The sequence below is a fragment of the Lithobates pipiens genome, unplaced genomic scaffold (assembly GCF_037356315.1).
Source record: "Lithobates pipiens isolate NorthernLeopardFrog02 unplaced genomic scaffold, aLitPip1_a1.2 Scaffold_10, whole genome shotgun sequence".
NCBI lineage: Eukaryota > Metazoa > Chordata > Amphibia > Anura > Ranidae > Lithobates > Lithobates pipiens.
This window is the reverse complement of record NW_027507686.1, coordinates 217,990,427-218,017,411: the sequence shown is the minus strand read 5'-3', so window position 1 is coordinate 218,017,411 and position 26,985 is coordinate 217,990,427. Positions and strand designations below refer to the sequence as shown.

Genomic DNA, 26,985 nt, shown 5'->3' with positions numbered 1-26,985 from the left:
TTAACTTATTTGGTTCAAATGGTGTCAAAAAGCGTGGCAGCAACCAGGTTTATTTCCTCCCAACATCAGTACCTTATATCAAAAATCATCTTTTGGCTGAGTGGGCACAAAGTTCCAGAGATACAATCCAAAATCAAAACCATCTCAGAGGCGTGGAGGATGTTACAGTCCTAAAAGGATGGAAGGAAACCATAATTTTGCAATACAATGACCAACAAGCTCATGTAGGTTTGATGGTCAAATGTCCACCAATTTTGGGCCATATAGTGAATATTAACCTCTTTAAAGAACAAGTTTCCCACAATCTTTTACATTCACACCATTCATGCAGTATCCCAGAGACACAAATGCAAATAAAAAACTGGATAAAAACAATATGGTTTTTTATTATTATTTAAATACAAAATACATTTTTCACAATAAGGTCACTTGCATGATGCGATGGCACAATATTGAACCTCCCTATCGTGTGTCTCACCAGCGCAAAAAAAGTGCTTTTAAAAGCCTCATGCTAATCTCATTGGCTTCCTGAATTTTTTTTGGGGGGGGGGGGGGGTTGGGGGGGTGTGGAGGGGGGGTCATCAGAAGACAAATACCTGACCAATGACCGAGCGAGAAAACACACTTGGAAGAGTTACTCTTCACAAACAGTTTTTAGAATAAATCATCTAATCTCGACATTTACTAAAGTAAAAAACTCCGATCATCATCCCAAACTTATAACAGGAAAAAAATAAATCCTAAAAACAAAAACTATTTGGGAATCCTTTATAACCCCTGGCTACCAGACTGGAGATGCGTTGTAAATGCAATTCCAATCCTGCGAGCAACCAAGGCAATAGAACACCAACTAAAAATCCTTCGTAACAGACTACAAGGTGTTTGCTGTGCAAAAGGTGGAAACTTTAAAGGCCAACATCATCCAAAATGGATTTCGATTTTGGGTGGGCACCAGTAAGCAGAATTCTCCAATAGTTATATCTTATCTAGAGTCTGAGGAGTTTTTGGTGTCCCCCTCAAATGAGGTCATGAAAGGAGCCGACAGGTCTCTTGGATTCCCTAGTTATGTTTGTATTCTACATTATCCCAGAGGTTTGACTTTTGGCTTTCTAATTGCTGCTTTTTTCACTGGGATTTTGATTTCTAGATGGGATAGCTTTAAACTAGTAGTCCCCAAGATATATGAAACTAGTATATTTGTATGTCAGCAGCTGTACAAAATCGAAATCTGACTGTTTGGATTTGGCCTTTAAAGTTGGCAATTTGTTCACAAAGTTGTTCGCCAATTGCACAAACTTGAACAGCTAGGGCATTACAGCTTAATCCCCAGCATGAGGGGCAAAAAGGCTGGCACCTGTGGGCTTTATCCATTTGGCATTTACATATCCGATAATCACAATACATTATTACAGGTCACAACCTTAAGAAGATGGTATGTTGAAGACACCCATTCTAAATGGCGTTTAGCACGATCTTTACACTTTTGTAAATTTCTCAACAATGTTCTCAACATCCTCCATATCCAAGAGCTTTAGTATTTACACCCAAGAACGACTTTAAAGTGTCAATTCACCCAAAACTGGATCTTTTAGGTTTTTGGTAGATACAGGTGGGTTTAGGCACCCACTCATTTATATCCTTTGCCCCCAGCCACTCTATAGCAACAAAAGGAGTCTTGTTACTCCTGCTATATTATCCACTATCTAGATGAAGAATTTGGTGGCAAAAGTGAGGCTTCCCATAAATTATGGCAGGGAGGCAGAGCTGGGAACTTAAGTAGAGTGATGTTTGAGTGAATTATATAAAGACAGAGACTGAGTCACTCCTCCAGCATTCTCCCATAACTAAAATTTAAGTTTTGGGTAAACTTTCCCTTTATTTTTCATAATGCTGCAGAGAACATCCAGATATTATATCTTCTGGGTTGTTTTTATTAAGAAAATAATAAAGAAAAGAAATAACTGCATGTCTAAAATAAAATGGTAAAAAGCAGCAATGGATTCACTATTAGGATCCAATGTTCATAAGTTTGCCCCAGTCCTCACGACTACTCAGGGCACACACGCACACAGCTTAACGGAAATGCAAGGCTTGGTCAAATCTCAGGACACAACATCCTCCACGTAGTTCGCCGGATAAAGTCCGATTTTCCCAGAGGAGAGGCGTCCTCGGCACCAGCCCTGTTCATCTTCTGAGCCTAGTTTTATGAGCTCTTCCCCTAAGGAACGAAACCAGAAACAATGCAGGGTAAAGTCAAGCCTTTAAGACATGTTAGCAACCGCACTAAAGCGGGACAAACTCAACGATGCTACATATTGCAAGGTTGTGAAAGGGAGTCTGGGTTTGACTGTACAAGCACACTAGCCAGGAGTATGTGCAGAAATTTTGATGAATGTACAAGGTAACATGTCAATCTCAACCTGGATCTTAGAAGCAGTGTTTACTGCAATAATACAAACATTCATTGGAGCTTAGTACTGTTGAACGTAGTATCTAAAAGAGAGGGGTCTGTAGGACTTTATATGAGGAGATGACGTTGTGGTCAGCCTCCATCCCTATTTTATACTAACGAGAACAGGGAGGCGGGACTTTAAATGAAGTACACGGAGAGTCAAGTGTTGTGTGGCATTATAATTGACATATCTATAATATATGTAAAGGAGTAGGACATGCAGGTATTTAATTATATGTGTAGTATATCAATTTTCTATCGAATATGAATTGTTAAACAACTGTTCTACTCATATATATATATATATATATATATACATCATAGATATGTCAATTATAATGCTACACAACACTCGACCCTCCGCGTACTTTAAAGTCCCACCTCCCTGTTCTCTGTTTAACGAAGTATGCGCTGGAATGATAAAATTAGAAGGATCGATCCTAAGGGTTAATTAGTATGAACTTTCCAGATGCTGGTTAGGGATCTCCAATTTTATTAGTCCAGTACACGCTCCTGAAAGGGATATTAAAAGGGGTTGTAAAAGTTTGTGTTTTTCACCTTAATGCATCCTATGCATTAAGGTGAAAAAGCACTCGTCAGTGACCGCCCCCCACCCCCCCTTTTACTTACCTGACCCCTCAAACTTGACCCACGGGGACAGGCAGTCTCTCTGCCCGGGGTTCTCGGTTGTTGATTATATAAACTATTAGGGGGGCTGCTGCACACAGGTTTTTCCCCTTCATGCATATAGTGCATGAAGGTAAGAAACCAGCCTTTACAACCACCTGAAGGTTAATTAGTATGAGCGCTTCAGATGCCAATTAAGCAAAGTCAGGATCCGATCCCTCCATTTTATCAGTCCAGTATTTGCTTCATTCAATAGTACCAGACATTGAAAGAGGGGACACTTTGAACCACCAAAGCACATTGGATTTTTATTTTACAGAATTCAATCTGGGCATATGTTCTGCTTTTAGTGCTTTCCTCACCTGGTCCCAACAATAAAAACCTGTCAGGGATTGGCTTGGAGCCGTCATATGGGGCGAGTCCACTCTACTCGAAAATGACGGTAATATACCACTGGGGTTAGAGCACTTAAAGCAGGGATCCTCAAACTACGGCCCTCCAGCTGTTGCGAAACTACACATCCCATGAGGCATTGTAAAACTCTGACATTCACAGCCATGACTAGGCATGATGGGAATTGTAGTTCCTGAACAACTGGAGGGCCGTAGTTTGAAGACCCATGACTTAAAGCAAAGCACAAGTTTGTATTTAATGTAATTGTTAAGTCTCTGTTTTTTTTCCCCAATAAAAAATAACAAATGTTATACTTGCCTGCCCTGTGTAGTTGGTGGTTTTGCACAGAGCAGCCCAGATCCTCCTCTTCTCATGCCCCTCTTTGGCTCTCCTGGCCCCTACCTTTGAGTGCCCCCACAGCAAGCAGCTTGCTATGGGGGCATCCAAACCATGGATACAAAGAGCAGCGGTTTGGCCCCTCCTCATTGGCTGACTTTGACAGCAGAGGGAGCCAATGGTGCCGCTGCTGTGTCTTAGTCAATGAGGAGGGGAGTCCTGGATGGCTGGGGCAGTCGTGGACATTGCTGGATAGAGATGGAACTCAGGTAAGTATTGGGGGGGGGCTGCTGCACACAGAAGGCTTATCTTAATGCATTAAAAAAAAAAATCATCTGACTTTACAACCCTTTAAGAAAAGTCATTAGGTCCACCAATGTGCCCAGGCTAAAAATGTTGTAAATGTAAAAGGGACCTTGTGGTGCTTACAAGATTCTTGGTTAATCATCTGAGCAACATCAGTGAAATCAGGAGTCCACCAAGCCTGAATGGAGGCAATGTGGAGTGCACACCCGGAAACCAAAGCCTCGGACTAAATATCTACTACCAGAGTCTCCAATAAAAGAATAGCTCTTAGGAGTTTCAAAAAGTTTGGATCGACCTAAAAACAAAAACATCAGTTTTCGGTAGATTCAGCATTTAAAAAGGTTTGTGGACTTCAAGTGTTTTTTCATTTTATTTTTACTTCTTTTTAGAATAAGGAATATGTTCCTTTATAAAACCGCTGTAATTATGCAGAGGAAGAATTTAGAAGAAATTAAGACTGTCCCACAGTAGATACTCTGGGACAATGCACGATTCATCTGATCTGAAAGTAATACCAATCCTACCAAGATGGAAAGGATTAAAACCAAATGCAATCCTTGCATTGTTTCAATTAACTACACTAACAAGGCAATGGAAGAATAAATGCCAGAGCCCAATCTATCTGCTGGGACTTAAATCTGAACACTGGGCAGAAGAAACGGTTACCCTCCACAATGCAAGGGCTATGCATGTTGTGTCTAGAGGAGTAGGTTTCGGGTGACTTACCTTATCCCCCCCTCCCCCCACTCATTCTTCTCTCTGTGCAATCAGCTTCCTGAAGCACAGGAGGCCCAATTGCATACAAGTATATCCTTCTCCAGCCCAGAGTTCCGATTTTTTTTCTTGCTGTAGCTGGGTTTCCATTCATTCCCCCTCCCTGCCAATAACCAAAAAAGAATGACCGAGGAATATTTCCCTCGCTTCTACAACCCCAATAACTACATTGAAAAAACATTTTTTAAGATCACAACCAGTGGGGGGCCCGTCCATTAGGGGTGCAGCCCCCCCTAATTCATGCGCCCGACCCCTCATCTCCATGCAGGGCACCAGATGCATGTTTCAATGTGTTTTTTTTAAAGCACGTGATTAGAATCAGAGGCTCTATTTGCTAATGTCTTGAGCGTCTGGAGGGTGGGTGTAGTGCGAGTGGATCGCTGCTGTGATCAATCGAACATGAGCCTGGGGGGCGGTTGGGAGGTGCTAGTATGAGTCGAGGGTGCCAGGTCTGTTTGGCGACAAAGTTTAAACCACCAGCCACCACTGATCCCAACTATGACGACTACCAGTGTAATTCTTCTCTGAACCGGGGTGGGCAATTAATTTTCCAAGGGGCCACATGAGAAACTGGGACTGTTGTGGAGCCCAACTTAATGCCGTTTAATATTAATTTTGGACCTAGGAAGATCCATTAAAAAGGAACGCCAGCCACTTTTGCGTTCATTAATAGTCAGCCTCTACAAAAACTGTCGCTGCCGACTTATAATAAACACACACTTACCTGTCACAGGATCCAGCGATCTGCTTACCTACGCTGTCCCTCCCCTGTCTTTCCCCGGTGGCAGCATTTCATCTGTGGGCACTTGGATATGACAGCTTGTGACTTCACAGAAGGGTGCCTGGGGGGTGTTCCTGCCAGTCCCTCTGCTTCCCTATTAAAAACTGACACCACACTAAGCAGGAGAGCACACCGTGGTCAGTTCTCCAACTATGCTGGGAACTCAGCCTGTGCTCTTTAAATTACTAAACTTGTCCTGACACCCCCCCCCCAGCCTTTCACTAGGACGCTCGGTGTGCTGTTGTGTATCCCCCCAGCTCTTATGCAGCTGAGAGCAGAGGGAATGTGATCTTATTAAAAAAAAAAAAAAAAAAAAAAAAAAAGGAGGGGGGTATTTAATGTTTTTTTTTTTTTGTAAATCTAAAGGCACGTTTTGCCTTTCATTTCTAATTTAAACTAATTGGGTTGCTTTATGTGTTTTACAAGGCGATTGTTTACAATCACTTGAAGCCAATTCTTACATGGTCTCAAAAAAGCAATAACCCCTAATCTTGGATGTTTGGCAGGTCAGAGAGGATCTGTCAAGCTGGTCTGTCATCCAGAATGTTTGCAAAGACCATATATATGTTTGCTGCACTATTCAGTTAATTATCAACACTACATCCCCCAGCTCTGGTACAAAGGCATGTCAGTCACTGAATCAGTAGACGTTTCCAGCACAGTTCTCAGAGCTTGTTACGTCACTACGGGGCCCATGACCTCCATTGATTGGCTTTGTCCTTGACATCCAACCTGAATTCTACAAGCCCCATGGCAAAGTGGATGGAGATCGATCCCCCCCTTCCAGAAAGGGGGGGGGGCATTTATGTTGAGAACTAATTCTGCATTACAATAGTGAAGTCAAATCTTTGAGTGGAGTATTGCTCCTAAGTAAAGAAAAACACAAAATCCTTGTAATTACAGCTTTTTAATTCATACAATCCCAGACAGGATTTGAATACATTTTCTTTTGGGCTGCTGCCACACCACTTGGATGTCACTTCTCAATAGCTACCTTACTACAGGTAATGTTTAGACTTTGTATTGATCGGTCTCTATTGTTCGATTTACTACTTTCTGTACTACCCTGACACAATGGGGAGGTTATTTGATCCCCTGCAGATTTTGTAAACTGGCCCACTTACAAAAAAATTAAGGGTCTATAAATTTTATTACAGGTGTATTTTAAATGATGGACACAGAATATCAACAAAAAAATCCTAATAAAAAAAAAAAAAACACATGGTACAAATGTTATTACTTGAAATGCAGTTCAGTGAGTAAAATAAGTATTTGATCCCCTACCAACAATAATTCTGGCTCCCACAGACTGGCTATAGTATGTGCTCATGTGGTACACAGATTCCATTCAGGCCCCTTTCACACTTGTGCAACCTGGAAGTCGAGTGACTTGAGGCAATGTCTGTATAATCTTAAGGTCTATGGACCTCAAGTCACATCAAAATCGGACCAAAGTAGTGCAGGGACTATTTTGAAGTCGCACAGATATGAACGGCACCCATTGGAAATCATGGAGTAAGACCTTTCGTGTGGCTTTGCAGTCCCAAGTTGCAGGACAAGTCGCACACGTGTGTAAGGGGCCTCAAGCGACACCATCATGGGCAAGACCAAAGAGCTGGCAAAGTAGGTCGGGAACAAGATTGTGGACCTGCACAAGGCTGGAATGGGCTACAAGACCTTCAGCAAGAAGCTTGAGAAGGAGACAACTGTTGGAGCGAATGGAAGAAATACAAAATAACCATCAATCGCCCTCAGACTGGAGTTCCATACAAGGTTTTGCCTCATGGGGTAAGGATGATGAGAAAGGTGAGGGGTCAGACCAGAACTAAAAGGAAGGAGCTTGTGAATAAATCGCAAGGCTGTTGGGAGCACAACCACCAAACAAACCATTGGTAACACAATACGCCGCCATGGATTGAAATCCTGCAGAGCCCGCAAGGTCCCCTTCCTCTAGAACAGGAGTCTCAAACTGGTGGCCCTCCAGCTGTTGCAAAACTACAAGTCCCATGAGGCATTGTAAGGCTGACAGTTACAGGCATGACTCCCAAAGGCAGAGGCATGATGGGACTTGTAGTTTTACAACAGCTGGAGGGCCGCCAGTTTGAGACCCCTGCTCTAGAAGGTACATGTAAAAGCCAGTCTGAAGTTTGCCAATGAACATCTACATGATCCAGAGAGGGATTGGGAGAAAGGGATGTGGTCAGATCACAAGCACAAAGATGGAAACATGATGCTTTGGTGCAGTTTCTCTGCTAAAAGGTACAGGCCGATATTGCCCCACTGGAGGCCAATGGCCAATGGACAGGGCCATGTGTTGTAAAATCTTGAAAGAAAAACCGGAGGTTATAAGGTCATTTTCAAGGGTCATTACTGCAACTACAGCTAATATGACAAAACCTACACAGTTAGTAGAGTGTCTATGGACTCTGTACTTATTGACACAGGTAAATCAAAAAATAAATTAAAAGATAATTTTTAATAATACTCAAAGGAAAAAATATACATAGAATGTACAGACAGTTACAATCAAGCAAAACATTACATTATAAAAACATCCACCACAACTATCGAGATACCCCATAGAGCAGTGATGGTGAACCTTGGCACCCCAGATGTTTTGGAACTACATTTCCCATGATCCTCATGCACTCTGCAGTGTAGATGAGCATCCTGGGAAATGTAGTTCCAAAACATCTGGGGTGCCAAGGTTCACCACCACTGCCATAGAGTTTTATGCTGAAGTGTGGTGTGGCAATATTCCTCTACCGGTTTCCCCGTGAAGAACCGCTTCTTCAGGAGGGAGATCTATGGAATAGGCAAATAGAGAAAGGGTAGAAAAGAAAAACAACAATATATAGCAAATAAACGGCATGGTTAAATATAGATCAAAATTAGGAGATCGGCTCACCAAAATAGCCAGTAACGACAAGTCAGCAGGGCCCACCAATTCCCCCAGCGGCGAATGAATCGTGGGCCTTGCTGACCTGTCGCTACTGGCTATTTTGGTGAGCCGATCTCTTAATTTTGATCTATGTTTAACCATGCCATTTATTTTCTATATATTGTCGTTTTTTCTTTTCTACCCTTTCTCTAGTTGCCTATTCCATAGATCTCCCTCCTGAAGAAGCGGTTCTTCACGGAGAAACCAGACAGTTGTATAGTTGTGGTGGATGTTTTTATAATGTAATGTTTTGCTTGATTGTAACTGTCTTTGTACATTCTATGTATAATTTTTACTTTGAGTATTAAAAATTATCTTAATTTATTTTTTGATTTACCTGTGTCAATAAGTACCGAGATAGTCTATAGACACTCTACTAACTGTGTAGGTTTTGTCATATAAGCTGCAGTTGCAGCAACGGCTCTTGAAAATGACCTTATAACCTCCGGTTTTTCTTGCAAAAATTATTGATGAGGATGAAGGTACTCAGGGGCGGCTCTAGGCATTGTGAGGCCTTAGGCAAAACTTAGACATGAGGCCCCACTGATGCCCTTAAAATACGCAGAAGGCGTTCCCAGATTGAGATTCTCCTGCGGTGGATGGGAGAAGTGATGTGCGGGGACGCAACATCACTCCTCAATGGCTGGCAGCCAGAACATCAGGAGTCTTAGGTTAGGCGAGAGGTGAGTGTAACAGGGCTCTTAACGTTGCCTGCACACAGCAGCATTAAGATGTCTTGTAATGCGCTATTTTTAACGCTATTACGCCTGCAAAACGCCCTCAGTGTGAAAGGGGTCTTAAGTGAGACAGGGCTCCTAACGCTGCCTGAGCACAGCAGTGTTAAGGTAAGGTGACCAGATTTTTAAAATGAAATCCGGGGACATTTTTTATTTTTTTTTCTAGTAATGGCAGCAATCAGTGACTCCTAGCGGGACTGCGATATTGCGGTGGACAAAACGGACACTAAGTGACACTTTTGACACTTTGTGGAAACCAGTGACATTAATACAGTGATCAGTGCTAAAAATATGTACTGTCACTGTACTAATGACAATGGCTGGGAAGGGGATAACATCTAGGGCAATCAATGGGTTAAATGTGTGCCTAACAAGTGTTTTCGCACTGTGGGGGAGGTGCTTTTACTAAGGGAAGACATGGATCACTGTACCTGCTTTGCAGGAACACAGGATCAATGTCTTCCATACTGACAGAATGGCGAACTGCCTTGTTTACATAGGATGCAATGTAGTCTATTCACAGACACCCCCAAAGCACACCTGTGTTTAAGTCTTGAAGGCACTGGCAGCCCCACGATTGGATCTGCTTCCCCTCTATTCCTGCTGCTGGACATCATCAACTGAGCTCAGCTGCCTCTCTCTGCCCGTCGCCTTCGCCACCTGCCTCACAGCCTCTCAGGTCTCCCTCTCTGGGCCCCGGCTACTACTGGGTGGGGAGCGGAGGAAAATGACTGGCTGGGATTTTAGCCAAGGCAGAAGAACATGTGTGCGGAGCTGAATGGGCATATCCTGGAAACTGAAGAAATAGTCCATCTGCTCCGACCAGCACATCATCATCAGAAAGGGACACAGATAATGGAAAAAAATACACCCCCCTAAGCCTCCGGCCCAACCTCCTACAGGAGAGAAAAAAATAAAGGCAGTGGGCAGCAGCTGCCGGCTGTTTTCACCATAGGTTAGGGTGGCCTAGGGGGAAATTGCCACTGTGAACCCTGGCCCAGCCCGCCCCTGACATCATACATCACACTTCTCAGTCTGTGTACAGGAGGGTGGCTAAGTGGACGAAGGTCTGCTGAGCTCCTGCCACCCTTCTCAGTGCCACCCACCATAAAAGCAGCGGGCCCGCAGGTGAGACAGTGATGCCCGGTAAACACGGTGAAGGGGGTTGCACATCGTGGCAGTTGTGGAAATGATAGGCGGCTTCCCAGCCACTTGTAACACTTCCACATGAAAGGTCACAGTTGGCTTTACTAAAGTACACATACTCCTAGCTGCTATAGTGGCTTGGTGTGTAAAAAAACAAAAAAACAAACAAAAAAAAAAACACTCAGCACTGTAAAAATCAGAATCCCCAGCAAGTAGCTGGGGATTAGCATTTTACTGCCCCCCTATCCTAGCCCCTGAGGTGGCGGCTTAAGCCGTCATATGGTAGTGCGGGCCATAGCCCTGGGGCCACTGTTATAGGGAAGTTTTTAGGCTTGGTTCACACCAGTTTTTCACACTGCAGTGCAAATCACATGTGAAGGACCCTTTTTTGGCCCGCACCAGAATTGGATTGCATGGGTGTTCACACCCATGTGATCTGATTCATGTCTGAATTGACAGTTTGCACTGCAATGCGGGAACCCGCAGTGGATTCGCAGGATTCTCGCATCACACCTGCAAACCCACTGTGGGTTCCCGCATCACATGTCACCCGATGGCACAAACTGCTGGGAGTGTTAAATAAAAGTTAATGACACTCCCAAATCAGTTCACATATTGCAGTGCAAACTGCAAATTCGGACAGGAATCTGATTGCATGGGTGTGAAAACGCATGCGTTACGATTCTGCTGCGGATCAGAAAAGGGGTCCTGTGCAAGTTTGGTCTGAATGCAATGTGAATTCAGCCATACTAGCTGTATGGCTGAAATCGCATTGCACAGAAATTGCATGCGATTTGCACTGCAGTGTGGTACAAATCGCATTCAATGTCGGACATTGTTGCAGTGTAAACTAGCACTAAGGCTGGGTTCACACTGCTGCGGGGGGAGATCCGGATGTGATTCGCACCGCACTGCAGTGCAAATCACATCCGATCTCCGTAGCGATGCAAGTTCAGCCATACAGATAGTATGGCTGAATTCGCATCGCTCCCGCAGCAAACTCGCACGGGACCCTTTTTTTGGTCCGCAGCAGAATCGGATCGCATGGGCGTTCACACCATGCGATCTGATTCCTGTGCGAGTGTGCAGATCGCACTGCGATATGCGGACGGATCTGGGGGTGTCATTAACATTTCATTGACACTCCCAGCCATCCGCATAGGGCAGTGTGAACTGAGGTGCTACGCTTGCAGGATGTTATAAAAACTCCTGCAAGCAGCATCTTTGGAGTGGTGAAGGAGCGGTGTATACACCACTCCTCCACTGCTCCTGCCCATGGAAATTAATGGCCAGCGCTGCTGAACTACCGGCAAAGCGGCGCTTTGCAGGTGGTTTTAACCATTTTTTGTCCGCTACTGGGGGTTAAAAGCACCCAGCTAGCGGCTGAAAACCTCTGCAAAAACTACAGTAAATGGCCGCTAAAATTAGCGGTGCTTTACTGCTGACGCCCCAGTCTGAGAGCACCCTTCGGGCCAAAGAATAACAGGGTGGGCAGTTCCTATAGATGGCAGTAGATAATGGCCGAGTGACCCTCTTACCATACCTGGGGATACAGCTCATTCTGGGTTGCCTGTGGCGATTCCGCTGGGTAGAACCCAGATCTGTATTCTGGACATAACTTCATGCCTTTCTTCACAAGGGATGGTGCTGGCTGTGTGGCTTTCCCTGGTGGTGCAGTGCAATGAGATTCTCTCTCTCGCTGGAGTTCTGGGTGCACTTCCCCAAAAGCTCTCCTGAGCTCCTGGCTCTCTTTCCCTCCTCTTCAGCTGGACACGCTGAGGGCTGCAGTTTCTTCCAATGGAGTTGCAATGTCCAGACCTCGGGACTACAATTCCCACAATTCTCCTCTCTGCTTCAGTTTAGTGTTTTTTTTTTCTTGCACAATAAGGAGGGAGGGGGAAGAAACATATTCAGCACAGCTCCCGACTACAGTGATGAGAGGAGGAGGGGGGAGAAGAGCCCACAGCTGCTGCTGCTGCTGCTGCTCTCTGTCCACACAGACACAGCGATCTTCTGCTGCTCTGGAGGGGGAATGGGCAGGAAGCACAGAGAACCCTTCAGTCTTTCAGCGGCGGCTCAAGCAGGGGGGTGAAGGAGGTCTCCTTCTCGGACTGCACCTGTCATTTGCCGGCGGCTGGCGGGGAGAGCAAGGGATGGGGATCCTGGCACTCCACATATCAGACAAATTCAGCGATGGCGAGGCCCCTGCGATCGTGAGGCCTAAGGCGATCGCCTAATTTGCCTAATTGGAGAGCCGCCTCTGAAGGTACTTGCGTATAAGTTTTCTTGAATTTTTTTATTGGGGCTCATAACTCATTTTGTTGTAAAATCTTGGATGAGAACCATCTTCTTTCAGCCAGAACATGGAAGATGGGTCTTCCAGCACGACAATGACCAAAAACATACCACCAAGGCAACAAAGGCGTGGCTCAAGAAGAAGCACATTAAGCACATGGAGTGGCCTAGCCAGTCTTCAGACCTCAATCCTATGAAAAATTTATGGAGGGAGCTGAAACCTTGAGTTGCCAAGCAACAACCAAGAAACTTTAAGGGTTTAGAGAAGATCTGTAAAGAAGAGGGGACCGGGGGGCGTGTCCGGTAGTGGGCGGTGATGGACGTTTCCTTGGGGAGCTCTGGACCTCCACGGCGAATCCACCGCCATCGCAGGGCTGCATAGGGGAATCAACCCCCAAAGCGAGCTTGCTTGGTCCCCTGAGACCCCTGGGGACATATTCGGCCGGAATTAACACGGATTGCGGGCAGCGCACGGCTGGATCGGACTCTCAGCCTTCCGCGGCCGCCGCCATCTTGCTACACCCGGGCCGCCGCCATCTTGCGGCCTAGAAGCCTACCGGAGCCGATAACGGAGACAGAGGTAGGGGTCCCTTCCCTAACCCCCTGTGTGAGAGCGGAGGGCAGCGGAGCGCGCCCTGAGGGCCTCGCTGGGGTCCGGAGACACGGCGGTCTGCTCGGGCCTAGCGCGGCCTAGTCCGGCCTACACATCCCCACAGTTTCCTGGGGCGGCGGCCCCACCGACTGACACCGTGGCCGTTTTGGCCTTCTAGGGGGACACAGATCTCTTTCCCTCCCCACTCCTGCCCACTCAGTCCCCTGGGCCCTGTCCCCTGTCTGGATAGTACTTACAGCCAGTGACTGAGGGGGTGGGGGGGTCTAGGCCTGTGGCACTGCACTCTGTGGTTTCTACGGACCCCCGCATATGCAGATGAGCCCCCCTCCAATGACTAGAAGGTGGGGTGAATTTGAACCCCGGCGGGGCCCCCGGCCCGACCCGGACCATACAGGCCACGATACAACTTTACTGGATGGGACCTCGGCATGCAAACCACCAAACGCTACGGGACACGATCAGCGACCCGCGAGACACACAGTCGACCCTCACAACCCGATATCCAGCGATTCTTCAGAGGGAGCCCGTGCACTTTGCCGGCTGCCGCCGCCACCACTCCTCGGAGGCCCCACACGGAAACAGTCCCCCACGGGACTGTGACAACGACCACTCACACAGCACCCGCCTCAAAACCCCTATCAGGAGCTCCAACCACGGTGCATCCTGAGATGGCTGGCTCTACCGCAAACCATGGAAACCTGGACGATGACCTCCGCAGAATGCTGCGAGCCCTGCCTACGAGGGCGGACATTGAGGCACTCCCCACGAGAGCAGATATTGAAACCCTAATCATGCGGATAGAAGAAGCACATAACAGGGACATACAAGAGGTGAGAACAGAGCTGCACGCAATAGAAGACCGGGTCACCTCCGGGGAAACCCAGATCACTTCGCTGGAAACTAGGGTGCAAGCTCTGGAACACGCGCAGGCCTCCCACGCAGCGGTGACGCAGGAGATGCAGCTCCATTTAGAGGAAATGGAAGACCGCAGTCGCCACAACAACTTGCGGCTGCGGTGTCTCCCGGAGGCTACAGGTCCGGAGGATTTGGCAGAGACTGTTACCGCAATTTTTCACAGGCTTCTAGGTGACCCGCCGCCCTCTCTGGAAATCGACCGGGTCCACCGGGCGCTGGGTCCCAGAGCTACCGACCCGGCAAGGCCCCGTGATGTTCTGTGCCGCCTCCACAGATATGCACAAAAGAAAGTAATCCTGAAGAAGGCATGGGATCATGGGGTCATTGACTTTGATGGTGTACAGATCCAGATACTCCCGGACCTATCCAGGGCGACACTACAGCGCCGTGCCATGCTGAAACCGGCCCTTGAAGTTGCGAGACGCCACGGTTGCACATACAGATGGGGCTACCCCCTAACAGTCATCTTTCGCATGGATAGCGGCTCCTTCACACTACGCACACCAGCAGATCTCCCTGCCCTCTTTGCTTTCCTGGGGGCGGAACCGGTCCCGAAATGGCTGATGAAGATCCAACGTCCGGCGGGCCGCTTGGGTCCCAAGTCGGAGGGGCCTGCCCCGCCAGATCGCTCCAGGAGGTCCCGTGGTCGCTCCCGCACCCTGTCCACATATGTTGATGGAACCCGCGAGACATGAGTACACCTTATGACACTTTGTAAGTTGTTCTGCACTGGTTGACTTTTTACACCCCCCATCAGTATTACTCTCCCGTGTCTTGCCATCCCCCCTTTCATGGTCTTTGCCCCCGCCACACGGCCACCACAGGTGCTGGAGACATTTCTGGGAGGCGTGGAGAGATGCCGAGCCCTGATGGCCTTGGATGTTCATATATGTTTGCCCACTCCCGTGGGTGTGGAGAGGCCACCCATGCAACACTTTGGAGAGACACTGTTGACCACTCGGTTGTATAGCATGGCTCTCTACCTCAGGACCCCGCTTGGCCCGTGTGCCTGGCCATATCGGCTGCTATCCCTCTGAGGACTCCCGGAGTAGGGTGACATTTCAGAACAAGTTAGGGGGTCGGGGGGTGGCTGTGGCGGACATCATACAACAGCCGGGTGGGGATGGAGGGGATGATGTTGGTCCTGACTGTTGGGTGGGGGGTGTGTGGGGGGCCCTATGTTTCCTTCCCCTTCTCCGCTCCCCCACACCCTTCCCCCTCCCCCCTCCGGGTCTTGCCCCTTTGGGGATCTGTGGTTGCCGAGGGGCGGGGGAGGTTGTGCCACATCGACGGATGAGGGGGATTGCTGGATTAGGGCTGTCTTATGGGTTTCTATGTTTTGCATTTATTTGTATGCCATGTTTACAACCAGTGTAGTTTCTTAGTAGATATTTTACGCAATGTTATTACCAGTCTAGTTCTGTGGTTTGTTTAGTTTTCATGACTCAGGGGATGTTTCTCGCCTTATGCCCAAATAAGCCGTGCCCATACGGGCATTTTTTAACTATACACATACAACCTTGGCCTGGGGTCCCGGGGGGTCGGGGGTACCGCCCGCTGGCCCGCTCTGTACACTCCCCCACATAGGTCGACGCTTTCCATCCGGGGTTACCCGGTGGGCGTTATAGCAGCTAGTTGCTGCATTCTAGTTGTCCAACTCCGTTGGACAGTGCTGACTGGGAGTCCTCTCTCTCTCGGCCACACCCTTAAAATTTCTTTACCCCTCTACCCTGTTGCTACTGCTATCTATCACCTCAACCCTCTACTCACACGTCTTGTGTCTTCTCTTCTTACCCTTCCCGCTTCTACTACCCCTACCCAATCATGGATGTGCTTAACATTGTCACCCTTAATGCAAAGGGACTGAACGTCCCTGAGAAGAGACGCATGTTGTTGGACATGAAACGACAACACGCGGATATATAGTCTTGTTACAAGAAACTCACTTTAGGGAAAACAAGTTCCCCATCTTGAAAAACAGATACTACCCGACAGTCTACCACTCTACATACACGGAGGCCAAATCTAGAGGAGTCTCCATTCAAATAGCGGCCAGAGTGCCGTGGACTCTGTTGGACCTAAAATCAGACCCAGGGGGGAGGTTTTTATTCCTTAAAGGCCTAGTTGGAGGTGTGAAGGTTACCATTGCTAACTTATACGCCCCCAACAGTAGACAAGACCTGTTTGTGAAGAGACACCTAAACCTACTCCTAAAATTTTCGGAAGGCTAACTAATCATAGGTGGTGATCTAAACATTCCACTGATACCCGCGGAGGATACCTCCATGGGGCGGTCCTCCTTCCCTTGGGGAATGAGGAGAGCTACCCACGCAGCCTTACATGCCGCGCAACTGGTTGATGTGTGGCGTCTCCTCCACCCCGGGGAACGGGATTACACTTTTTTCTCTAGACCGCACCAAGGGTACTCCCGTATCGACTATTTTTTGATGCCACACAACCAGCTTCAGGCAGTCAAAGGATCCACTATGGGTTCTATTACGTGGTCTGACCATGCCCCAGTTACTCTACAATATGCTTTGACAGACTTTTACAAGGGACAGAGAAAACCTTGGAGACTCAATGAGAGCCTCCTCCAGGACGCCACGGTGCTGTCGGAAGTGACGTCAGAAATCTCTCATTATTTCCACGCTAACGGTACGGGGGAATGCGATGCAGGTTTGGTTTGGGAGGCGCACAAGGCGGTGATCCGCGGAATACTAATTAAACACGGCGCACGACTTAAAAGACAGCGAACTGCCCAACTGACTGAGTTGTTCAGTAAACTTCAAAATTTGGAAGCTAAACATAAAACGGACACCGAATACTCCTTTGGGTGCTGAGCTCGATACGATACGTTCCCAGATAAACGACCTTCTCTTTTTTAAAGCTAAGGCGGCTCTCCAGATCTCCCGTAAAAGAATTTATGAATCGGGCAATAAATGTGGTCGGTTACTCGCGCAATCTTTGAAAACCCAACGGGCGGCGTCTTATATTCCATTTGTCCTATCCTCCCAGGGGATGCGAGAAATGCTACCCCAACATATTACCAATACATTCAAGTCTTTCTACGAGTCTCTCTACAACTTGCACAATACCCGACCCTCCCCAGTACAAATAGCTGACTATATAGCCTCCTCCAACATGCCCACCCTGTCGACGGAAATACGGGACGTCTTGGAGGAACCTATAACTGTCCGAAATCCAACAGGCAATTAATAACACCAAGAGAGGGAAGGCCCCGGGCCCGGACGGCCTAACACTACAATATTACAAGACCTTACTCCCATCCCTTGGACATCATCTGCTACACCTTTTCAATGACCTTACTAAGGGGAGCACGCTCCATGAGGCCACATTACAGGCACATATAGCAGTGATCCCTAAAGAAGGGAAGGACCCATCCCTGTGCGGGAGTTATCGCCCAATCTCTCTTTTGAACAAGGATCTTAAACTATTCACTAAGATCATAGCCATGAGGCTACAATCATACATCCCCGATCTGATCCACCTTGACCGGGTAGGCTTCGTACCCACCAGAGAGGCTAGAGACAACACCACTAAAGTCTTGAACCTGCTGTATACTGCTAACATGGAGAACAAGCCAAGTGTCTTTCGCAGCACGGACGCTGAGAAAGCCTTTGACAGGGTTAGCTGGGATTTTATGTCTGCCACACTACGCCACATAGGATTGGGCAACACCATGTTAGGGTGGATCCAGGCCATATATACCACACCGTCGGCCAGGGTTAGGGCCAATGGGGTGCGGTCCGAACCTTTCCGGATCACGAACGGGACGCGACAGGGATGCCCGCTTTCACCTCTCTTATTCGCGCTCTCCCTCGAACCATTCCTCTGCCACATTAGATCAAATCCGAACATAACGGGCATCGCGGTTAAACACACCCAACACAAAGTATCGGCCTGCGCGGACGACCTGTTGTTCTCAATCTCCAACCCAGTGGTATCCCTTCCAAATTTGATGCTAGAATTCGAAACGTACGGAACGCTCTCAAATTTAAAAATGAATTTCGCCAAGTCTGAGGCAATGGGAGTGGGGATACCGGCGGCGCAGCTTACCCACCTCCAGGCTAGCTTTACCCTGAAGTGGACGAACACGGCTCTGAAGTACCTCGGTACGTATATCCCGCATACACTCTCGAAACTGTATGAGTATAACTTCCCTCCGCTACTGTTGGAAATAAAATCACCTTTGTCCAAATGGCAGTCGGATATGCACTCCTGGATGGGACGTTGTAACATCTTAAAGATGTCCGTCCTCCCGAAAATCCTCTACCTGATGCAGGCCCTACCTATTCATATACCTTCCGCCTTCTTTAAAAGGGTTCGATCTGCATTCACGGAATTCGTATGGGCGAAAAAAAGACCTAGACTCGCTCACAAACTCTTAGTGCTCCCCAAATTACGTGGCGGTTTAGCCCTACCAAATATTCGAGCCTACTATCAGGCGGTTCATCTGGGGAGGCTCATAGATTGGTGCCGCCATCAGGACACCAAGCTGTGGGCCCAGCTGGAACAGGCACAAAGTGTGATTCCACTCTGGAGGATGCCATGGTGCTACTCGGATTTGCCGGGTGTGATCAAACGTCACCCACTGATTGGTAACTCGGCGAAGGTCTGCGCTCGGATAGTTTCGCAAACGCCCCTTTCCTCCCCAAACTCGCCCCTGTACCCCATCATAGGCAACCCATTATTTACTCCAGGTCTTTACGATGGGAGTCTTCGGGAACTTGGGGGAGGCGGGACTACATCAAGCATCCCACTTTAGTGCAGGGGGGCGCTGGAAAACGACGGCGGAGTTACTAGACCCTGTGGGCCCGTTCCGACTAGACTTCCTGAGGACGCTCCAACTCTCTACGATCCCACCCCCTCGGGGGAGACGCCCAGACGCTCACGGCCCTGGAGGTGCTCTGCACTGACGCGGGTGTCTTGTCGCACACACCCTCACTGACTTATAATCTTCTAAACTCTCCCTCAGCAGACTTTCTTCCTCCGGGCATATTTAAATGGGAGAAGGAGTTAGATTGCAAATTCAACAGCACCAAGAGACAGCGTATACTCAGATTTACCCACAAATCTTCGATCTGTGCCAAGATCCAAGAAACAAATTACAAAATTATCTCACGTTGGTATAGGACCCCTTCATTACTCCATCAGCTCTACCCGAATACATCAGACCTGTGTTGGCGATGCCTCACAGCCAAAGGGACTCTGCTGCATATCTTTTGGTCCTGCCCGAAACTCACACTTTTGGAAAGTGGTGCGGGAGACAATACAAAAATTCAGAGCCCTGCCTCTCACAGACAACCCAGCTCTTTATCTCTTGCATGCCTCCGACGTACCCGACAGGAAATATCAGAAATCGGTGATCCGCCACCTACTTGATGCGGCTAAAGTGAGACCACAGGACGACGTGAAATCCCGAATCCACATACTGCTGTTTATTCTTCTTGGCGATAATGTCAACAGATTTTTGATGTTGTACTTCAGATATTGTCTCGCTATCTGTAAACTATGTGGAAAGTTTGTAATCTGTTGGTCTGTGTGGACCCATTTCCTGATATAAATTAAAAAAAAGAAAAAAAAAGAAGAGGGGACCAAAATCCCTCCTGAGATATGTGCAAACCTGGTCACCAACTACAAGAAATGACTTAACTCCATGCTTGCCAACAAGGGTTTCTCCACCAAGTACTAAGTCATGTTTTACTTGGGGATCAAATCCTTATTGTACTTATTGTTATTGAACTGCAACTCAATTTATAACATCTGTATCATGTTTTTGTCTGGATTTTTGGTTGATATTCTGTCTCTTTAATTTAAAATACACCTATGATAAAAATTAGACCCTCCAATTTCTTTGTAAGTGGCAAACTTACAAAATCTGAGGGGGATCAAATAATTATTTTCCCCACTGTAAGACTTTTTTTTAGCCCTTTGCTTGGCGGTTTTTCTCCTCCTTTAACCTTTTACATTTTTCTTTCACATGAGGACCATCTTGAAATGATGGACATATTATTGGTCCTGTTCAGTTATTTACCTAGTTTGTACCTCTACTTTGACGGTTCTTACACAGCCCTTTATCTATTTTGGTCCAGTCTTCCCAGGTTCCCTTGTGCTCTTAATTTCCGGACTTAGTGTGTCCTTTGGCTCCCCTCTATCTCATTTCCCCATTTGTAAACAGTCCTCCGGCTCCTGTTACTCCCTAGATTCTTAAGTTGGTGTGTAAGTACACCATATCCATCTTAAGGAGTGGAAACTGATCTACACCCACATTCTGATGTTTATATGGGTACTTATGTAGTTATTTTTATGACATTGACTTTTCACAGATATACTGGATTTGATTACCTCCTGAAGAAGTGAACATTGCTTCACGAAATGCGTTGAGATATAGTCCAACATTTACCTACCTGTTCATCTCTGCAAGTTTGTTGATACTTCGAAATAAACATTGTTAATGTGTGTCTCTTCATTTTTTTTTAATACTATGACACATGTAGTGTTCATTGCATCAATTTTTAACTTGAATATGGAATAAAAGATGTAGAATTTTTTTTGTAAAGTGACACAACTGTAAAAAGTCCCATGGGCACATTTGTCTTCTAGATACCTTTTGTGTATTTGCAGCTTTCAAATTCATACAATCCCCATACGTCTGTGCTCCGGTGGATTAATAATGCCAGTTGCTAAGCAAATCTCTGCACGATTTAAGCTGCAGAAATCAGGGTTTTAGTATAGAGTGCAAGATTTGTGGAAGGAACTTACGTAGTGCCGATATTGAGGAGTCAGTCCCCAGAACTCTATCCATACTTCCATACAAGTAGCCTTTGTTCATCCACACTAAACAAAGGCCTTTCTAAAGCATTTCTTTGAGGCATGACTTTGTTCACGCTGGAATTAGTGTTACGTTAATGGTGCGTTGGTGGGTGATGGGGGGGGGGGGGGGAGCACAAAGGATTGTTCATGCACAAGTGCCAGTCTGCATGCTCTGCCTGTTGTCAGATTCATGCACTATGGCCTGACCAGGGGATGGAGGTATGGGAGAGGAGGAAAGGGTGGGGGAGGCGTGCCTGTGGAGAGGAATGAAAGGAAGGGTTGTTAAGGGAAGGTTAGTGCTCTGTACCTGCCATAAAGCTCAGCTCGTCAGCTTCCTGTCCAGTGTAATCATACAGAGCCTGCACACGCACGCCCTCTACCTGTGACGCCTCCCGACCATTACTGTCCAGGGACTTTCTGGGGCTTTCATCTTCTGACCACTCAGACGTATCGTCCTTTGCACCACTGCAAAAATACACAGGTTATTACAGCTTAAGCGCAATGATAACATTCCAAAACTTAGGGACATTGAGCGAGAAATGTAAAGATTCAGTCCACCTACAAATTGATATTTCAGATGTCGGTAGATGCCAAGGAGTTTACTGAATACCAGGTCCCGTCTTGGGGACCCCATTGGTGGGATCTCTGCACTTAAATCTCCAAGTCTGCACACCTGCTGAGACCATAATGAAGGGGTCCTCCAGGTGGATTTCAAATTGTTTATTAACTTTTTTTTTTTTTTTTTTTTTTTTAAGTAGTACGATAGAAAATAATGAGCTCCTGAACCACTTGAGCTCTGGAAGGTTTTACACCCTTCATGACCAGGCCATTATTTGCTATTTGGCACTGCTGCTTTAGCTGACAGCTGTGTGGTCATGCAACGATGTACCCAAGCTAAATTTATAAAAAAATAAAAAAATAAAAAAAATAAGAGCTTTCTTTTGGTGCAATTTGATCACCACTAGGGTTTTAGAATGTTCTGTATTTTTTCATTCATATTGCTAAACATTAACCACTTCTGGACCGCCCACCATCGTTTTACGTCACTACTTTGAAGACGAATACCAGGGTTATGGCAGCAGATAGCTTTCATAATCTTGGTATCCTCTTCTTCAGCTGGCGGTCCGCTTCCAGATAAAAATCGGTCTCTGCGAGCGGATTTGCCGCAAGTTCACTTTTAAAGCGGTCGTGGGAGAGGGAACCGCCCTTTCGGAGCTCTCAGGTGCCCCCCTTACCGTAGCCATTGGTAGCAGCGGAGGCAATCAGCGCTGTCCCTGGTTTGGCATGGAGACGAGTGAGGGGGAAAATGGCCCCCACCCGTCTCCATACCACTGCAGGGCAGAAGCGGCGTCAAAACATCACTTCCTCCCATAGGTCTTAAGATGGACTTTTATTATTGTATTTTAGTGTAAATACGAGATCTGGGGTCTTTTTGACCCCGGATCTCATATTTAAGAGGACCTGTCATGCTTTTTCTATTACAAGGGAAGTTTACATTTCTTTTAATAGGAATAAAAGTGAAACTTTTTTTTTTCTAAAGAACAGTGTAAAAAAAAGAAAATAGGTAAAATAATAAAAAAAAAAAAAATTTTTTAAACGCGTCCTGTCCCGCCGAGCTCGCGTGCAGAAGCGAACGCATACACGAGCAGCATAGGGCCACAGGTTGAGCACCCATGTAAAAAAGAATAAAATCAAAAAAACAGCTCAAACCACCATGTCTTGGTTTATGGAATGCTCAGCGTGTGGATTTTTTGATTATATAGAGAATGGAAAAGAAGGAACTTGAACACAAAGGTGGGCAGGAGCAGAGTCCAAAAAATGCAGCAGGGAACTTTCGCCAATAGAGTATACAAGACAAATAACCTGGGAGGAGAATCAGCTCACTAGGCTTTACCGATACCGAACACATCAATTTTGGATGGACGGATCATTCAAAACAAGTTTACTTAGCAAGTCAAATATCAGATAGTAAAGTACAGTAACTTTAGCAATCAGTCAGCAGGTTAATGCACTTTGCCTTCTAGCTTGCTCCTCGCACCACCTTACTGAAAGAGCCTGTAGCTTACGGAGATCAGCTGACCAAACAATTTTAGCGTAAAAAATAAAAATAGCATACCCAATTAGCCATGTACAGGCTTATTTAGGAAGGCATAAAGAGCTGTAGCTATAATTTGATGCAAAGAGCTGTGATGATGTGCTAAGTGAAATCATATAGAACAACCAATTAGTGTTTAATAGTCATTATCAATTAACAGGCCTGCCTGATGTTCAAGAAAACAGAATACGAGTTCATCTGATCACCATAAGCTTCCCAACTGTACTTGTTACCACCAACACCAAAAAGAAAGATACAAGTGAAGAAATTAGAAGGAGGCGTTTCTCATTGGAAAACATATTTCTTCATCTAATTAGAAAGGAAGAGGTTCTCGAAAACCCATCACCGTCATTAGCTAAATAAATTCCATGTTAATGGGGAGAAAAGGGAGTTTAGACAAGGCCTCCATGGCCCTGGTGGGCTCTACATGAGAGCTGTACTAACTCTGAGCGTTGGGTCTCCGTTAGGGTGGCATAGAAATCCTGGTCTTCATCTCCGTACGAAAACCTGGGAGGAGGACGTCAAACAAAATGTGAACCAATTCTAAAACTTCAATCTTTTAATCACTTCTGGAACCGCTTTAAGTAAACCTAAGGCTCGGTTCACACTGGTGCGATGACAGACACTGCAAGGGATTCGCACCGCATGGCTGTGCAGATGGCATGCGTCGTCTGTGCGATGCCAATTCAGCCAGAGTGTATGGCTGAATTCGCATTCGGACCAAACTCGTGCAGGAGCCTTTTTTGTCAGCACCAGAATCGGATGGCATGGGTGTTCAGACCCATGTGATCCGATTCCTGTCCGAATTCACAGTTTGCATTGCGATCTGCGAACCAATCCCGGGGTGTCATTAATTTTGTATTGATACTCCAAGTGGTTCGTATAGGGCAGTGTAAATAACTGTGTGATTCAGGTGCGATGCAGGAACCTGCACTGGATTCGCAGGTTTTCACACATCACACACCAGTGTGAACCGAGTCTAAATGCAGTTTTATTTATTTGTCTAAACTCGCGTCCTTTTATAGCACACCTTTGGACATATTAAAAAAAAAAATCTCCAAAAGCAGGCGAGGATTGTAGGTCTCTCTCTCTCTAGGATAAAGGAATTTGGATACCTTGAAAGGGTGTTCTTATGCTCTACTTGCCATACAAAGTTCTGTCATACCCCCTAAAACAGAAGGAGGTTGGGATGTAGGAGATTGTGTATTCACAACAATGTTCAGGGGTGCTAAATGACATCTATGGCTGGCCATAGATGAAGCAATATTCTTTCCTGCAAACACAGGTCAGTGTTAATGGGGGAATCCCTCCCACAGAGCCATTGGGGGGGGGGGGGGGGGAGCCGCTAGCAACACATAGTTTCATAGTTAGTTAGGTTGAATAAAGACACCAGTCCATCCAGTTCAACCTGAGTGAGGTGTCTACGATTGTCCCCATCCCTGTACATTGCACACTCGTGTTAGTCCCTACCCTCAAGGAGCCCATTCATATCCTAGGGCCAATTTTGAACAGCAGCCAATTTACCTACCTGCATGTCTTTGGATTGTGGGAGGAAACCAGAGTACCCGGAGGAAACCCACGCACAGGGAGAACATGCAAACTCCAGGCAGGTAGTGTCGTGGTTGGGATTTGAACCTGTGACCCTTCTTGCTGCTAGGTGAGAGTGCTAACCACTACACCACTGTGCCAACATGGTTCAATTCTTGGACGGTTCCTGCTGAACCAGATGAGATTCAAACCATCTATGGCCGGCTTATGCCTGTTATGCTAAACTTCACAGGATAATTTGTTAGTTCTAGCAGGATAATTCTATAAAAAAACTAAAAAAACCAAAAAAAAAATAAACCAAACACACACCAAATCATCAAGGGATGGATCTATACTCACGTAAGTCAAGGGGGTTGATTTACTAAAAACTGGAAGGTGCAAACTCTGGTGCAGCACTGCAGAGAAACCAATCAGCTTCCAGGTTTTATTGTCAACATTTAATTGAACAAGCTGGAGTTAGAAAATGATTGGCTCCCATGCACAGCTGCACCAGATTTTGTACTCTCCAGTTTAATGCCCCGTACACACGTTCCGATTATCGTAAGACAGACCGTTCACATTTTATTGCATACAACTAAGATCGAATACAACAGTGCAAAATGTGTGTAAGATTTTTGTTGTATGATTCTGGAAAAATCTTCTGTTGTGCGTAGCTACGTATTTTAAATGATGTCAAATACGTGTGACCCATGTGTCCTTCTGGTTTATTTTTGTGTTTCCGATCATGCGTGGCGTTTGTCGAATGACTTATCGGACGCATACTGTACTGACTACACGATTGTCGTATGATGGGCTGTCATCCGACCAAAGTTTTCCTGTTTGTCCCTTTGGATTTGGTTGGATGGACTGTCGTGATCAGCTGTCGAAATCTGCATACTAATGATTAGATTATCAAACGATCTGTCCAAAAGCGACTTTGGTGGTCCGATAATCTGAACGTGTGTACGGGGCATCAGCAAATCAACAACTATGACCGATTGTGCCTCAAACTCACCCTTCGCGATTGCCTTTGAGAGCGTTGCAATGGTTTTTTCCACTGGCCTCGAAGGAAAGATCTAACACACCGGGAAGGGTCTACACTCTAGGACATGGGTGCTCAACCTGCGGTCCTTCCAGCTGTTGCACAACTACAAGTTCCATGAGGCATTGCAAGGCTGACCGTTACAAGCATGACTCACAAAGTCAGAGGCATGATGGGACTAGGGCTGCAACGATGTATCGATATCGATAATAATCGATAATGAAAATCGTTGTCAACGATTTTCATTATCGATTAGTTGGTTCGCACCTTCCGCCTGTCTGTTAGTTGAAAAAAAAACGGAAACAAATCCTCTCCTATGTCATCCGTCCTCGGCAGTGCTCTCTGTGACCAGGCACGCACTTGCCGCTGCACGTCCGCGGCGCACCTCTCCTCGTCGCTGATGTCACGTGACATTCACACAGATCTCAGCCCCGCCTGCTGCTGCCTCGAGGGAACAGAGAGGGCGAGAATCTGTGAGGAGGACACAGCCGAGCTGCACACAGTGTGAAAAAAGGTAGCAGCTATCGGCTAAAAGTGGTACCCAGCGCGCGCGCGCGCGCACACACACACACACACACACGGGGACACCAATAATGGGGCACTCTCCCCCCCCCCCGGCTGAAACACCAATGTGGCACAATTATTCCCCCCCCCCGCTGAAACACCAATGTGGCTCTATTATTCCCCCCCTCCCCCAGAAACATCAATGTGGGAGGAATAACGCCCCATCATTGGTGTCAGTGGGGGGAATAGTGCCCCATCATTGGTGTCAGTGGGGGGGGGGAAATAGTGCCCCGTCATTGGTGTCAGTGGGGGGGGGGGGGGGAATAGTGCCCCGTCATTGGTGTCAGTGGGGGGGGGGGGGATAGTGCCCCGTCATTGGTGTCAGTGGGGGGGGGGGGGGGGGGGGGAATAGTGCCCCGTCATTGGTGTCAGTGGGGGGGGGGGGGAAATAGCGCCCCGTCATTGGTGTCAGTGGGGGGGGGGGAAATAGCGCCCCGTCATTGGTGTCAGTGGGGGGGGGGGGGGGAAATAGCGCCCCGTCATTGGTGTCAGTGGGGGGGGGAAATAGCGCCCCGTCATTGGTGTCAGTGGGGGGGGGGGAAATAGCGCCCCGTCATTGGTGTCAGTGGGGGGGGGGGGAATAGCGCCCCGTCATTGGTGTCAGTGG

At 46.9% G+C, this 26,985-nt stretch overlaps 1 protein-coding gene across 8 annotated transcripts in view; it reads right to left on the bottom strand.

The window, feature by feature from the left end:
• Window positions 1-366: 366 nt before the first annotated feature.
• The window catches only part of PACSIN3 (protein kinase C and casein kinase substrate in neurons 3), a 195,036-nt gene continuing 168,417 nt past the window's right edge, over window positions 367-26,985 (bottom strand). For 5 of the 8 annotated variants that reach the window (XM_077461140.1, XM_077461158.1, XM_077461125.1 and 2 more), the window contains 3 exons: window positions 23,690-23,752; window positions 21,458-21,615; window positions 367-2,218 (listed from right to left, as the gene is read on the bottom strand). In XM_077461140.1, coding sequence (XP_077317266.1) covers window positions 2,103-2,218; window positions 21,458-21,615; window positions 23,690-23,752 — 337 coding nt within the window. In that variant the 3' untranslated portion in view covers window positions 367-2,102. The remainder of the gene's footprint in view (window positions 2,219-21,457; window positions 21,616-23,689; window positions 23,753-26,985) is intronic. The other 3 variants (XM_077461174.1, XM_077461166.1, XM_077461183.1) reach the window with 3 other exon arrangements.